This window comes from Aulonocara sp. 'chitande type north' Nkhata Bay, linkage group LG12 (assembly GCF_057382095.1).
Source record: "Aulonocara sp. 'chitande type north' Nkhata Bay isolate Kocher_YH1m ecotype deep benthic linkage group LG12, A_spYH_male_GT1.1, whole genome shotgun sequence".
NCBI lineage: Eukaryota > Metazoa > Chordata > Actinopteri > Cichliformes > Cichlidae > Aulonocara > Aulonocara sp. 'chitande type north' Nkhata Bay.
Window position 1 is genome coordinate 13,287,234 of NC_141355.1, and position 13,916 is coordinate 13,301,149.

General features: G+C 40.4%; 2 protein-coding genes across 8 annotated transcripts in view; one reads left to right on the plus strand and one right to left on the minus strand.

The window, feature by feature from the left end:
- Nucleotides 1–1,250, plus strand: part of fgfr1a (fibroblast growth factor receptor 1a) — a 29,465-nt gene extending 28,215 nt beyond the window's left edge. For all 7 annotated transcript variants that reach the window (XM_086313605.1, XM_086313604.1, XM_086313608.1 and 4 more), the window contains one exon: nt 3–1,250. In XM_086313605.1, the coding sequence (XP_086169731.1) occupies nt 3–179 (177 nt within the window). In that variant the 3' untranslated portion in view covers nt 180–1,250. The remainder of the gene's footprint in view (nt 1–2) is intronic.
- Nucleotides 1,251–6,897: 5,647 nt separating this feature from the next.
- Nucleotides 6,898–9,804, minus strand: LOC147317036 (uncharacterized). The gene is made up of 5 exons (XM_086313071.1): nt 9,695–9,804; nt 8,875–8,969; nt 8,286–8,332; nt 7,819–7,911; nt 6,898–7,182 (listed from the first exon to the last, which is right to left on the minus strand). The coding sequence occupies exons 1-5, from the start codon at nt 9,802–9,804 to the stop codon at nt 6,898–6,900; spliced, it is 630 nt and encodes a 209-aa protein (XP_086169197.1).
- Between the last annotated feature and the right edge of the window lie 4,112 nt (nt 9,805–13,916).

Consider the following 13,916-nt stretch of genomic DNA (forward strand, 5'->3'; position numbering starts at 1 on the left):
AGGAGTATTTGGAGCTTTCAGTACCTTTGGACCAATATTCGCCCAGCTACCCGGACACCCGGAGCTCCACCTGCTCGTCTGGAGAGGACTCGGTTTTCTCGCATGATGCCGGAGTGGAGGAGCCATGCCTGCCCAAGTTCCCTCCTCACTCCAATGGGGCAGCCATCAAGAAACGCTGATACCTCCTGTTCTTTCAGACCAACACTGACACTTTCTCCACTCCCTGCCTCACGGGGTTGGACTCCTCCCCATATTCCCAGAGATGAAGCTAAAAAGAAAAGAAATAATTTTTTTTTTTTTTTTTTTTTTTAAACCCACTGGTGCTTTGCGGAGAGGGAGTTCGGAGACACCTTGTTGAACTTGCTTGGATCACATGAACTGCAGATTGCAGCCATTTCCCACTTCTTGTTGGTGACTGTGTTCATGAGCACTTTGTATTACTGGCTCACAGCACCAGAAAAGAGACTGACTTTTCTCATCACTCTGGGCATTCTGAAGTCGGGCAGGAGGATTGAAGGGACCGATTATGTTGGGGTTTTATATGTTTGGGTTTATTTGTTTGTCAATGTGTGTTTGATCAGAGGTGAAGGGCAGCACTCTGCTTTTCAGACCAAATCAGAGAAGATGCTACAGAGAGATGTGCAGCACCGTGGTCCACTGCACCACTCATTATCATCTTGTACATACAGTTAGGAATTTATGAATACAAATATATATTTACACTGTATTCTTATTTTTATTACCATAATTGATGTACTTTATTTTGTACAAGGATGCTTCTGCTTGATCCATTTTTGACTTTAGTCTTTAGGGGCAGTTGTTCCATGAGGGTATTTTAAAAATTGATAACAATTACATGGCCATTTTTCTTGCTCACTGTGTCACAGCTCTGAGTTACACACACTATACGTGTGTGTGTGTGTGTGTGTGTGTGTGTGTGTGTGTGAGAGAGAGAGAGAGAGAGAGAGAGAGAAGAGAGAGAGAATGGTCTTTTCATTTAACTTCAAGGATGGTCACAACTGTAAATATTTCTGGTTGTATGCCATGCTTGTTAATATCAGAACAGTTTGCTTCAGTCATGGACTTCCACCGTGCGTACCTTCTCATGTGATGAACTTGTTTCCTACTGTAAATGTTTTAACAGGGGTTACATTTGCTGCCATATAACTTCTGACAAAAGGGTTGCAGAACACGTATGTCATCGTAAAAAAGAATTACATTAAATAAAAATGCTGTTGATAAACAAACTAGCGGTGCTTTCAGCGGTTGAACTCTACTCCATAAAGTGCTCTATAAATATCAACATTTTTATGCTGGTGATGTAAATTATGTTTACAGAGATGGAACGATGGCCACTTCAATCTCCCACCCAGTTAACACGGGTTGCTAAGGTCTGATTAGATATGATAATGCGCTGCTGACATCAGAAGAAATGTTGGAAAGTGCAGAGAGCCCACAGCCAGCAGTAAACATGTTATTTATGGCGGTGTGAATGGCTTGGCAAGTGCTGTTGCTGGTCTTCCATCCATCAGCCACACCAACCTTGGTGCCCGTGTCTGCCTCTGGCTTCCTGCCACTGGCTGATGCATCACCTGGATTGCAGTCTCCATGCAACAGGCTAAAATCGGCAGCACAGCACGGCTCATTCGAGCCTTTTTAAAAGCCTGCTCTTACAGCTCGGGTCACTGCTGTTAGCCTCCATGGCAATACTGTGCTACTGCAAAAATGTAGAGCAGTTTATTTGGTAATGGATTAAAAATCTATATTAGTTTTATTCAGATGCTTATTAACAGTTGAACTGAAATGCTGCCATTTATGATGGCTTTCAAGGATACCACCTCATCTTCCTGGTGACGAGGTAGTATCCTTGTGCCCACTTCAAGGATTCAAACACCTCATTGTTTTTCTGACAAATTTCATTCACTCCTGGAAACCTGTCCTTGTATCCATGTGCTGTGGCTGAGGTGATCCTGAAGAGCTGCATTTAAGAATATAAAGAACGTGCAAGGATTGTCATTATAACCTTCTAATGGTGCTGAGTAAGGAGCAGGGGTGCCATTAGGTGAAGGGCATTATCGCGTTCTAACAGATGGCACAGGAAGAGTTTTGGTAAATCATCCATACTCTGGTAAAGCAACAGTTAAACTCTTCAGCGGATGACTGTGATTTACGATCGCCATTAGAGCGTGTCCATATTTTGCTCTAATGACACACAGGAAGATGTTTACCGCTAGTGTCACATTCTCCAGTCATAACAGCTAACATCTAATTAAATGGCTTCTGAGATGAGTGAAGAAGGGGTTTGCTATATCCTGTGTTTGCCTTCGCGGACTGATTTGGGGGGGGCAATACAAACTGATTTGGGAATACCGGAATTTAAACCATCCGAGCACTGCCCAGCTGGAACTGGCATGTTAAAACTCCAGCAACACTGTTGCACAATTCTGGACAGCCTGATGAAATGCCTCCAGTTACACCAGCTGCTTATTTTGAAGACTTTTTGCTGCAAACATCCTGTCCTTCCAAAAACAGGTTAAGTACTCATTTACACTAACTGCCCTCCTCATTAGGTATACCTGCTCGGTCACTGATTAACACAAATGTTTAGCCAATCACATGACAGCAACTCGATGCATTTAGCCACGTAGGTCAAGACAACCTGGTAAAATTCAAACAAAGCATTTGAATGAGGAAGAAAGGTGATGTAAGCGACTCTTACATCACCTTAGCCAATTTTTCCTGCACAACCTCTCAATCTCTATGGTTTACAAAGGATGGTCCGAAAAAGAGAAAATATCCCAACTCTGGGAGAAAATGCTTTGATGAGGTCAGAGGAGAATAGCCAGACTGCTCCAAGGTGATAGGAAGGTAACAGTAGCTTAAATAACCACTACATACAGCCAAAGTATGAAGAAGAGCATCTCTGAATACACAACATGTGGGCTACAGCAGAAGAAGACCACACGGTGTCTGGTAAGAACGGGCAGCTACGGCTACATTTCACACAGGTTCACCAGAATTGTACTATAGAAGATTCAAAAAAATATTGGCTGCTAGAATAAATCTTGATTTCTACTGCAAGATGGGGATGTTAGGGTCAGAATTTACCCTAAATGATATGAAATCATGGATCCATCCTGCCACGTATCAGTGGTTTAGGCTGGTGGTTGTGGTGTAGTGGGGTGTTTTCTTGGCACACCTTGGGCCCCTTAGTACCAAATGACCATCATTTAAACACCACAGCCCTATCTGAGTATTGTTGCTGACCATAACCATCCCCTTATGAGGACAGTGTACCCATCTTCTGATGGCTGATGCCATAACGCACCTTGCCACAAAGGTCAAATAATCTCAAACTGGTTTCTCGAACGTGACAGTGAGTTCTTTGTGCTCACGTGGCCTCCACAGTCACCATATCTCAGTCCAATAGAGAGCCTTTGAGATGGTGAGCGGGAGATTCGCAAGTCAAGTCTGCTGCAACTGTGTCATGTCAATATAGACCAAAATCTCTGACAAAATGTTTTCAATGCCAAGTATTAGCACTACCACCCATTAGCCATGTGGTAGTCGAGTTACTAAACTAAAACAAGATTTAACCCATTAGCCTTATAAGGTAAATCTAACTTTTTAAAACTGTGAACTTTAAATTTGATTCATTTTTAAAAACTGCAGACTCTGTCTGCTCAGAACCTCTTTGGAACATTACATTTCTTTTACTTAGCTGAATACTTCAGTTAACAGCATACAGACACAATAATGTGTGGGCCTTTGTGAACATAGCCATCACATCTTGAAACTGTATACATTCTCTGAAAGTCAGTAATATAAGCAAGATGACTTTTGCGCATATTCCCTTGGTGGCCTGTTAGATGAATTGCACCGCGCTCTTGTTTACCAGAGACGGTTTGATTTATTCCAGCTCGGGATTATCATCAGCAGGGGTGGGGGGGAGTCTGATCATCGCCATTAATCTCCACCCTGTGTGTCCCTTCAGCAGAGACAGATGACCTGCCCTTCACCTCTCCGCCACCTTTGCGGAAGAGGAGATGCCATGTCGATCGGATCATTTCTCAGCTTTGCAGGGTTGGGTAAGAGGGTCCTGGGACTCATGGCCCTGATGATGCATGTGTGTGTTTCTGCTTTCTTAAGCCTCTGGGAAACAAGGGACTGTGACACATCAGGTTCTTCTCAAATGAATTGATTATTTATGGGAGCTGTCAATGCACACGAAAAAAAAAAAGACTGATAGAGGGGTTGAGCAGTACAGTACTGGAACTCATGAATATCATTCTGGCCAGCATCCATATGCAAGGTGAAGGAGACGTGTCTCTTGTCCTGACATTCCTCCTTATGCCAAGTACATAAAAAAAGGAGCTAAGACAGTTCAGGCACTAAGTGTGTGGGTAACCGCGGCAGACAGGCTTAGCTCCAGAGCACCACAGATTGATTTCAACATGGACATGGATTTTAAATTTTCTTGTTGTTTGCTCGCTGTGACAGATTCCCCACCCTTGGAAACAATAGTGAAGATGGTGTACAGCTGTTTTGGGTCTTTATGTGACCGCTGTGGTTTCGGGTGTTGTTTGCTTTTTTCTGCAGAATCAGAAATCTAATATTGATGTAAATATTTTGTCAACAGATTGTGAAAGCACGTAAGCCTTCTGCTGGCCTTCTCAAGTAGAAATGACAGTCAGAGTCCTCATCCGTGCACTTTGGTTGTTGATGTTCCAGTATCCACGGAGGATCGGGGCCTCTGTTTGTGAGAAGACTTGTCTTTATGACAGGTCCCCGGTGCCCCAGCCGCTCTCGGGGACAGACATGACAGACGGGGGTGAGCCCAGGGCACGCCCTGTCACTCACTGCGTGTTTCACTATTTTCTGTCTCTACATCATAAAAAACATTAGGAAAAAAAAGGTTCATGGGGAAGTATCTGTTTCCTATGTGGTAATTACAGTTATAATTATGTACTGCAAGGTATCATTAAAAAACTATTTCTCATCTGGTATAATAAACACAGGGAGAATGTCTAAAGGCTGTTTTTGTGTTTTGACTTTTCATTTAGTAACTAAGCATTCCTACTAGTACTAAAAAAGAAGGAAAACTGTGGGATAATATTCAGACAGGGCTTTTTAATAGCGTCAGTTATTATTTAAATACTGTTACACTTGAAATACTTAAATGTTGGCTAAATGGATGAATGGATTGATAGATGGACAGAGAAGGAAATGATAAAAATAATAATATAATAAGAAAAATAAGTTAGAACAAAAAAAAAATGCTGGAAAGTTTTCAAATGTCAATAAAATGGCTTAATGATTTGTACTATGTACAAATGGTACCATATACACAGAAAGACACAGCATAGAGATGTTTTATATGTAAATGAAGTGAGAATGATGATATGTATTTCATAGCTGGTATTTATCATATGTGGATATTTTACAGTCTGAACAGGTACACCCATTTAACTGCTTGTTAACACAGTCCTCTAATTCGCCATGTACAGCATTTCGGTGCATTTAGGCATGCAAACACATCAAGACAGCCTGCTGAAGCTCAAACAGAGCATCAGAATATTGAATGTGTATCCTAAAACTGTGAAACGTTCTTTCAAACCCAGATTAAGACTATTTGAAATACTAGCACCTTTGGGATGTGGTGGAAAGGAAGATTTGCATCATGCATGTGCAGCCAGCAAACCTGCAGCAACTGTGGGAAATCTCTGAGGAATGTTTCCAGCTCAATGTTGAATTTTTGCCACAAAGAATTAAGACAGCTCTGGAGGCAAAAGACAGTCCAACCCAGCACTAGCACTAAAGTGTCTGGTGATTGTAGGTCTGTTGCCTCCTGCTCTTTAAGTATCTAAATGTCCTGATAACTCTGGAGAAATACGCCTATAACAGCACTTTCCTGCAATTTCCAGTCTGACCTTTTGAACCAGCATTGTTTACATAAATGACCCAACATACACACTGCTGCATGTAAAATGACAGCAACACACTGTATTTAAACAAAAAAATGTAAAACACTGACAGTATTCATTTAGGATCTGCTACAGTGTTTTTACTATATCTATATATTTCATCTATTTTTAACAGCTTCCTGATATTATTTTTAACTGCACACAGGCTGTAAAATAAAACCAGTCTCCTGTTAGCCCATTTTTCAAAGCAGTTATAAAGTGCTCCGTGTGTGGGCTACAGCACTTTATAATAATGCCGGTGATTTACAGTATCACTTTGATGTATGGATCGGGTACTTACTTAGTCCTTGGCGGTTGTTACTGGTACTTAAATGTAGGTGCAGAGGATCACAACAAGACTAATGGCAACAAGTGGATGAGCGCAGGGTTTTAAAGGTAAGGAGAGAGAATGTTGTACACTCAAAAAAATAACTCTTCAAATGAACATAAAAAAATCATGGAAAGAATTTCCACGTGATTAAATTGCTTTATTTTAGCACTATGCAATTCTGTTACTCCAACTTAATGCACTCATGTTGGACCAACTTAATTAAAGATTGATGAATCAACGTATTTACTGCATTTTGATCCAATATATTTCAATAGTGTTGATCCAACTTGAAGAGTTTTGTTCCAACTCAATTCAGTAGGTTTTCTCCAACTAATTTACTAAATTTGGTCCCAGCTTAAGTTAATTGAGTTGAACCAACTCATACAAATTAAGTTATTCCAACACAAGTCTTTAATGCTAATAGAAAGCAATTTAAGCACATGGAAATTCTTTCCATGATTATTTTAAGTTAATTTAAAGAGTAATTTTTTGGAGCATTTAACAAAGTCTAGAGTCTGGTTAACATAGATTTCACTATTACATCTAAAAATTTGTCATACACATCTTTTTGTTTTCTCCAATTTATTGAATTTATAGCAAATTTCACATAACGTATAGTTCGTGTGCATCTAATTCCATAAGAATCTTCTGCAGGACCTCAAAGGTGTACCTGAGTTCCAGAGGGTAGCTCAGGTTCAGTGAATAGACCAGACCAAGCAACATTGTCACTGCAAAAACTACATTGCCCAACTCACCCATCACTTCCACCCCCTCTAGAACAATGATAACATCCTGAGGGTCATCGCCAGGCTCCGCACCCTCTGATCGAAAGACACAGATGCTAAAGACTGTCTCTGCTATGGCAGTGGCGATGCTTTTATCAACTTCCTGTAACAATAAAACAAACAAACAAAAAAGATAAGGATTTCTCACTAATATCCATTGCAAACCGTTTTAAAAGTACATATCTGTTTTACATTAATGTAAAATACCTAAAAGCTTTATTCATTCAAGCTTTATAATAATGTAAATGTAATCAAAAATGACTGCCCGATATTTTTCCTGACTCAAGAGAAGTTCATTCAATACCTCAACAATGTCCTGTCTTTCAAAATCTTGTGATAGGGGTGACTGTGGCACAGGAGATAGAGCAAGTTGTCTACTGGTTTAATCCCTGGCTTCTCTAATCTGATACTAAAACTATCAATGGGTAACATACTGAACCCCAAGTTGCTCCTGATACATCCATTGAAGTGTAAATGTTACATAAAAATCTTGTATGAATGTGTGTATGAATGAGGTTATTATAATGATATTATAATAAGGTTAGTATAAAACACTCAAGAATGGTGCGTGTAGTATCCAGTGAGAAACATAAAGCTCTTACTTTTCCTATTTTAAAAGGTCATTTTTTACAGCCACCGGTAATTTACAGGAAAACCCCATCCCCTGAAACTTTTTGTATGTAGTTCAAGCTTATCTTTGATCGTCTCCTTAGTTAAGGATACAGGCAAGTTAACATACCAGGTAATCCTTCACCAGCTTCTCAGGATCTTCATTCAGGTACACGCAAAGACCTTTGGCGATGTATTCTCTTCTGATTTCAACAGCATCAGTCTTTATACACAGAGGGGGAAAAAAACAAATATATACGGAAATCCATCTCAACGACCTAGCAGTGGGATTAAAGAACTTTTAGTTGAATTACCAGGAATTTGTGAGAAATACAGAGGCTATTGTTTTACAGTCTTAATCTTTTCAAATAGTATTTATGCATTTTAGACAAGTCTGTCATTTTAATATTGTTTTTTACTTTGTGTATTAATTTAATCAAGCCATACCCCCAATTCAAGAAAGTTTAGATGATGTGTACATAAAATCAGAATGCAATGTTTTCTTGGTCTCAAAACTACATGTCACTTACAAATGATTACATTTGTAAGTGACATAACATGGGAATGTGATCATTTTTAAGAAAAATATTAGCTCACCTTGAATTTGATGAACTGGCCTGCCAGCTCTCCAGACCTTTCACCACCTGATAAGATTAAACATTTATTATCTTTACAGGAGGGAACTGCAAGTCTGCAAGTTTATTAAGTAGAAAAATATTTAATTTCAAAAAAATTAAAAAACAGGAAAACATATCTGTTCATGTTTTTTCTTTCCTCCTCAGTGTACTAAAAACACATAAATTGTTAAATAAACCACTGTCCATCAGTTGCAACTTACAAACTTACAAATTTCAACAACCCACACGTAAAATGTAAATTTATCACAACAGTCTCTGTGGTAGAGCCAAACTAGCTTATGTGCAGAGGTTAAGTTATAAACAATATCTATATTTGGAGTAGCTAAGTCTTTCATATTAGGCTATCATGCTAGCATGACATTGTGCTATATTCTTCCAATAACGTGTTAGCTAGCTAGAATGCCATAAACGAACAGATATTTGTTGTTGTTTTTTAAAAACAAAAAAACAAATGTGAATAAATAGAACTGAAAAGAATCGACAAACTAATGATACCTTTGTGCAAAAAGTATTTTCATCAAGATGGATGAAGATAGATTCACTCTTACCTTTCCAAGATGACCACGAAGCAAACCATGTGCTTTCCTGCCTCTTGTTGTTTAGAATCTCACATCGCAAGTCTTTAAGGCAGCTAACCACTCTTGTTAGATTTTATCATGTCATATCAACAAGAATAAATTTAAGAGGTAGTAAGTTGGTAAATTTCATGTAGCTCCTATATGATTTTATTACGTTCACCTTAGAAACATAAATTCATTGTGTTTAAATTACATGTTAGAGTCTTGTAAATGCAATAACCACCAAATTTCACTTTTTTGAGTGTAAGTACCAGGTATGCCTGCACTATGTGACAGAAAGCTGGGAAGCATTATTAGTAGTTTTTCAAGTGTAAGCGTTAAAGTCACTATGATTTGAGTGACTTTAGTCATAGTGTATACTTTACCAAATAAAGCCTGCATTAAAAAAAACTGAAAACAAACAAACAAAATGCAGTCTTTTGTATGTCTGTCATGATTTGTCCAAAGAATATTCATGGCGTCTTGAGGCACAGGTGTGGTCAGGTAAATGAGATGGGTGAGTGTGTTTGTTTGGTGTTAAGCTTGCAGAGGGGTGGAGAGGGGGTAGTGGCAGTGGTGCCTGCCTGACAAGGTGTGTGTGTGTGTGTGTGTTGGCGTCCATAGAAAAACTGACGCCTACAGGCATGGTCCCGCCTCTTTCCCACCAGATCGACTTTCTTCAGCACAGGAATGAGACACAGACACCTCCTCCAGGCTGAGACATATAATCTGGGCCTGTCAGGGCCTTTATCAAGCGAGATCAACTGGCGTGCCGGGTCTTCCTCCACAGTCCCCACAGGCGGCAGGATACCTGCACACGCATTCCTCCGACACATCCCTGTCCCAAGAGGCGTATCGCTTGTCTTTTATGGCAGCTCCGCTCGAAGGGCGGGGGTACGGGGTACAGTTGCTCCTCTGCATTGTGAGGAATGGAAACCAAGACAGTAGCACAGTCTTGAGTTTAAGAGGATTTTCCTGACGCTCAAGGTCTCAATATGACAGACTGATGATAAACTGAAAAATATGTAGCATTTTCTTGTCTGCAGCCGGTTTCCAGTGAGAAGACAATGACAACATGACGAGCTGATTGTAGGAGGTTAGCTCAGCAAGCCTTTTACAGGTCCACCTGGGAGAGCTTAGTTGTTTCAGCACCAAATACCCCCCCCCCCCCCCACACACACACACACACACACTCACACTGTGAGTGACCAAATGAAAGAGGGTATGAATCAAAGCTGCGGCGTCCTCGTACAGAAGACTCTAATCATATCACTTGCCCCTGAGCCATATGTCTTTGTACTCTCTTTAATTGAATTGAGCCTAGGATGAGATGGGCTGACATACCTTCCAGCGACTGTGCCTCACTTAGAGATAGCAGGGCAAGGAATTAGAGCAATTTGGAATGGTTGTTTTCTTGGCACAGTTTGGGAGGAAACCTTGAAAGTATCCAGCCTGCTTGTGCTCTGTCCCTTGCTTTCCATTTCACTGGCTTAGTTGGAGTAGTAACACCTGACTGAGAGCTCTAGCTTTATTGTCTTATATAAAATGATTATCAGTTTTACTGGCATGTTTGCGACTCTGCGATTGGCCGTCGAAGACAGGTTCAAACGTGATATATTCGTGTGGCCTGTTGTGACAGACACTTACTAACTTATTGAATTTTTGGTCACGTGTGAATGCATCAATGGCTCCTGACTCACCAGGCCTGACGTCAGCTTGTCCTCAAATTCAGCCAACTCAGTTACTGGCATGAATCGGCCGACGGCCTCATGGAGACACCTGAAGATGAAGTTAATGATTTAATGCCTCAGAATCCCCTGTTTATATGTGCCCTTGTCTATCTCTGTTAATCAACTCGTGTAAAGAATTCCAGAGGAAGTGCACACGCTGCGCCGTGTCTGCGTGTGCGCACGTTTGACTGAAGCTTTGACAGTTTTGTGAATCCGCTGCCTGGAGCGGCTCTGATTTTCCCTGAAAAGAACTGAGGTGAAGCAAATTTCACCTCTCCTCCTACTCAGTTTTTTTTCTCTTTGCCTTTTCCTGAACAGTCACCATGCCAAACTATGAAAACCAAACAGAAATTGAAACAGAGTGACAGAGAGGTCTTTTCAGGCTGCTTGGCACATAATCAGAATGGGATGTGGGTTTGAAACGGAGGAGAACGGGGACGCTGTTCAAGTTGTGACGTAAAGTTCCAGTTGTCCAAATAGGGTTGATTCCCGGTAAGGCAGGGCTTTGGGGAGAAGAGGTGAAAAGTCTGGATTTTAGAACACCTTCGTGCCAGACAGCAGAGGATATAATGGGATGGTGAGAGTTTGGCAGACGAGAACACTTGTAATGTTCAATGACTAATTTTTGCCAAACTCAGCAAGTGTTCCTCTTAATGTTGAGCTCTCAGAGTGAGTGGTAACTTGGCTGAACTTTCCTTGATTGCCCGAAGGGCTGATATGAAACAAAGCAGTTCAAAAGGCACAGCTGTTAATTCCATATAATTCCTGACTGAGAGATGTGCTAAGGGTGCACTGCCTGTAGAAGCACAGTCCTCGAAGTTTATCCTCGGGGCTGTTAATGCAGTTACAGAATAAGCCTTGGATTATTCATGTTCTACTCGTCTTATGAGAAAAAATATCAAATTATTTATTTCTGCTGGCTATAACTAACTAATTGAAACAAAACTATGAAGAATTAAAAGTGAAAATGATGCGACAGTGTGCAACTTTTTTCTGTTTAATAGTGTTTTATAGACAGTTTTTGCTCAGTGTTTGCTATATAGGCCACAAATGTTATGCACAGCTTCATTTGAACTGCTTTAATCGCAGCCAGAAACAAGCAGACAGGGATATATTCCTCTGGAATAGGCAGAGACCAAAAGGAGGGCTAAAAATGGGTAGAGATGTGATATTAAACAAATGATGACACACACACAAAAGCTGTAGTATTATTTGCTTCTTGTTGAGATTCACAGTGCTGTGTAACACTCTTGACCCACCCCTCGTTTCTTTATATTTTGCTAGGGAAATAGGAAGTAGGTGCGGCAGTTTACTGAAACATGCAAACATACACGGATTTCCATGTATGTATATAGTATATATGTGAAAAAACAGAGTTTGCAAAGTTCTAATAAGCTTGAAAGTCAATATTAGGTATGACCACAGTTATTCTTCAACACAGCCACACTGCTTCAATAATACGTGTGTGTATTTTTCTATAGGTATGCTTTTCCTGCATTAGCAGTATGTTGGGATGATTAGCATGCTGAAGGATGAAACCACTGCCAATCTGACACTTATTGGTACTACATGGTTAATCAAAATCTGACTGCACAAACTATGACAGAGCCTCCACTGTGTTTTACATATGGCTGTAGACACTGCTGTACCTCTCCCCTGACCTCCTCTGTAAATACTGTTGACAATTTGAATGTTTTAAAAACACACTGCACTCCACCCTAAAATCCCGAGCCACGTTTCTGGCTAATATGTCCTCGTGAGTAATCTTGTTGATAAGAAAATAATATTTTAAAGCTGTCAGACTGTGTTATCTTTGGCATTTTTTTCATGGATTAAACTAAAGAATTTGGAATAAATAATTTAGTCTGCTAACAACAAAGATACAATTTAAATTAGCTTCTTTGCCAATCCCTTGATTTAGGTGCCTTTTTTAAATGCTTGATTGATCCACAGGTCAGTGTTAAGTGGCTTGACAAACAAAAAAGATTCCTTTGAGAAAGGGTCAGATACAAGGACTGGACTGACAATGAGTGAAAAAGCAGCCAATATCCAAAGATCAACTTTGCAGTACACCTGGAGAACTATTGCTCAACATCACTTCTCAAAGCAAAATATAAAGAAATGAGGGGCGACATTTTTTTTTGCACAGTACTGTAGATTGTAAGCTCGGTGCCACTTTGATGCACTTCTAAAACTGAGTGATACTTTGTTCTAAGCCGAACTAAAAGCCTGCTGTGGGTACACTCACATCATGACTAAAGCTGACTGGAAGACTTCTCATCTATGTCTTGGCAAACAAAGCAATTCAGTGTTTAATTTTTTAAGGGTCGACTGAATTCACACAGCACATTTTTCCAAAACAGTATTTAAAACCGAGACCTATGATTTACTAAGTACACTTGTATGGGGAGAATTTTGTGGATTAAGCTCAGCGGCATTTCAGATTCCTCCGCATGGGCCATGTTAGGGTTTCCAGCTGCTGTTTCATGCTCCCTTCTTTATGCCATGCAATTATGCTGGTTCCCACCGGAGGTTTCGGATTGGGTGGAGCTCTGCAAGGACTTAACTGCTCCTGACTTGGCATAACTTGCATAAATCTACAAATACAGTTAGCACAAAAAAAATGAGACAAGTGCAAACACGCCACATGGAGTACAAAAGAAAATAAACAATAAAAATAGCTAATGTACAGGAAATGGCGTTCCTAAACTGGATGAGGCACAAAAGAGACACCACCCAACTTTGTAACTGCTTCTCGAAAGCTGTTGCTGCAGCTTCACGAGTTTGAAGATTTTCAAAAACACTACACTCTTTAGAAGCTGCTCATAGATATGAATCAGACTGTCCCAAGGCAAAACAAATATATGCCCCATTCAGACATTTTTTGGTATTTTCTGCTTTTGGACATCAAGTAATGGGTTTGATTGTGTTTCACACAGTAAATCAGAAGAGAATATGGGACTGAAAAAACAAAAGCAAAATCACACTTTTGGTTACATGTGTCTGTTAAGAGTTACCCTCTACTTAAAAAAAAAAGTACAAAGAGCTGCTGCTTTGAATCAGATGATTAAAACCACATGCTGTGCGTCTGGGTTGGGAACAATGTGCTGAGACCTGGACAGACAGCACGTCGCAGGGTCTCTGCACTTGTGACAACAGAGTCGTTGTGCAGGAAAGCTGGTAATGCCTGGCACTGAGGTTGCAGCCCCTGCCACCAGCTACTTGGCCACAGTGCAGCTGACAGCCCTAAACATGCTGTACATTTTATTGACAACAGCACCACCTGGTGTCTGGAGGCAGTAC

Bases quoted from the DNA above. Each gene is read 5' to 3' on its own strand.
- LOC147317036 (XM_086313071.1), bottom strand. From the start codon at position 9,804: ATGCAGAGGAGCAACTGTACCCCGTACCCCCGCCCTTCGAGCGGAGCT. The intron at 8,970-9,694 runs GTATCCTGCCGC...ATAAAATCTAAC, and splicing joins TCGGAGGAATGCGTGTGCAG to AAGAGTGGTTAGCTGCCTTA. The intron at 7,183-7,818 runs GTATGTTAACTT...TTATTGTTACAG, and splicing joins AGCTGGTGAAGGATTACCTG to GAAGTTGATAAAAGCATCGC.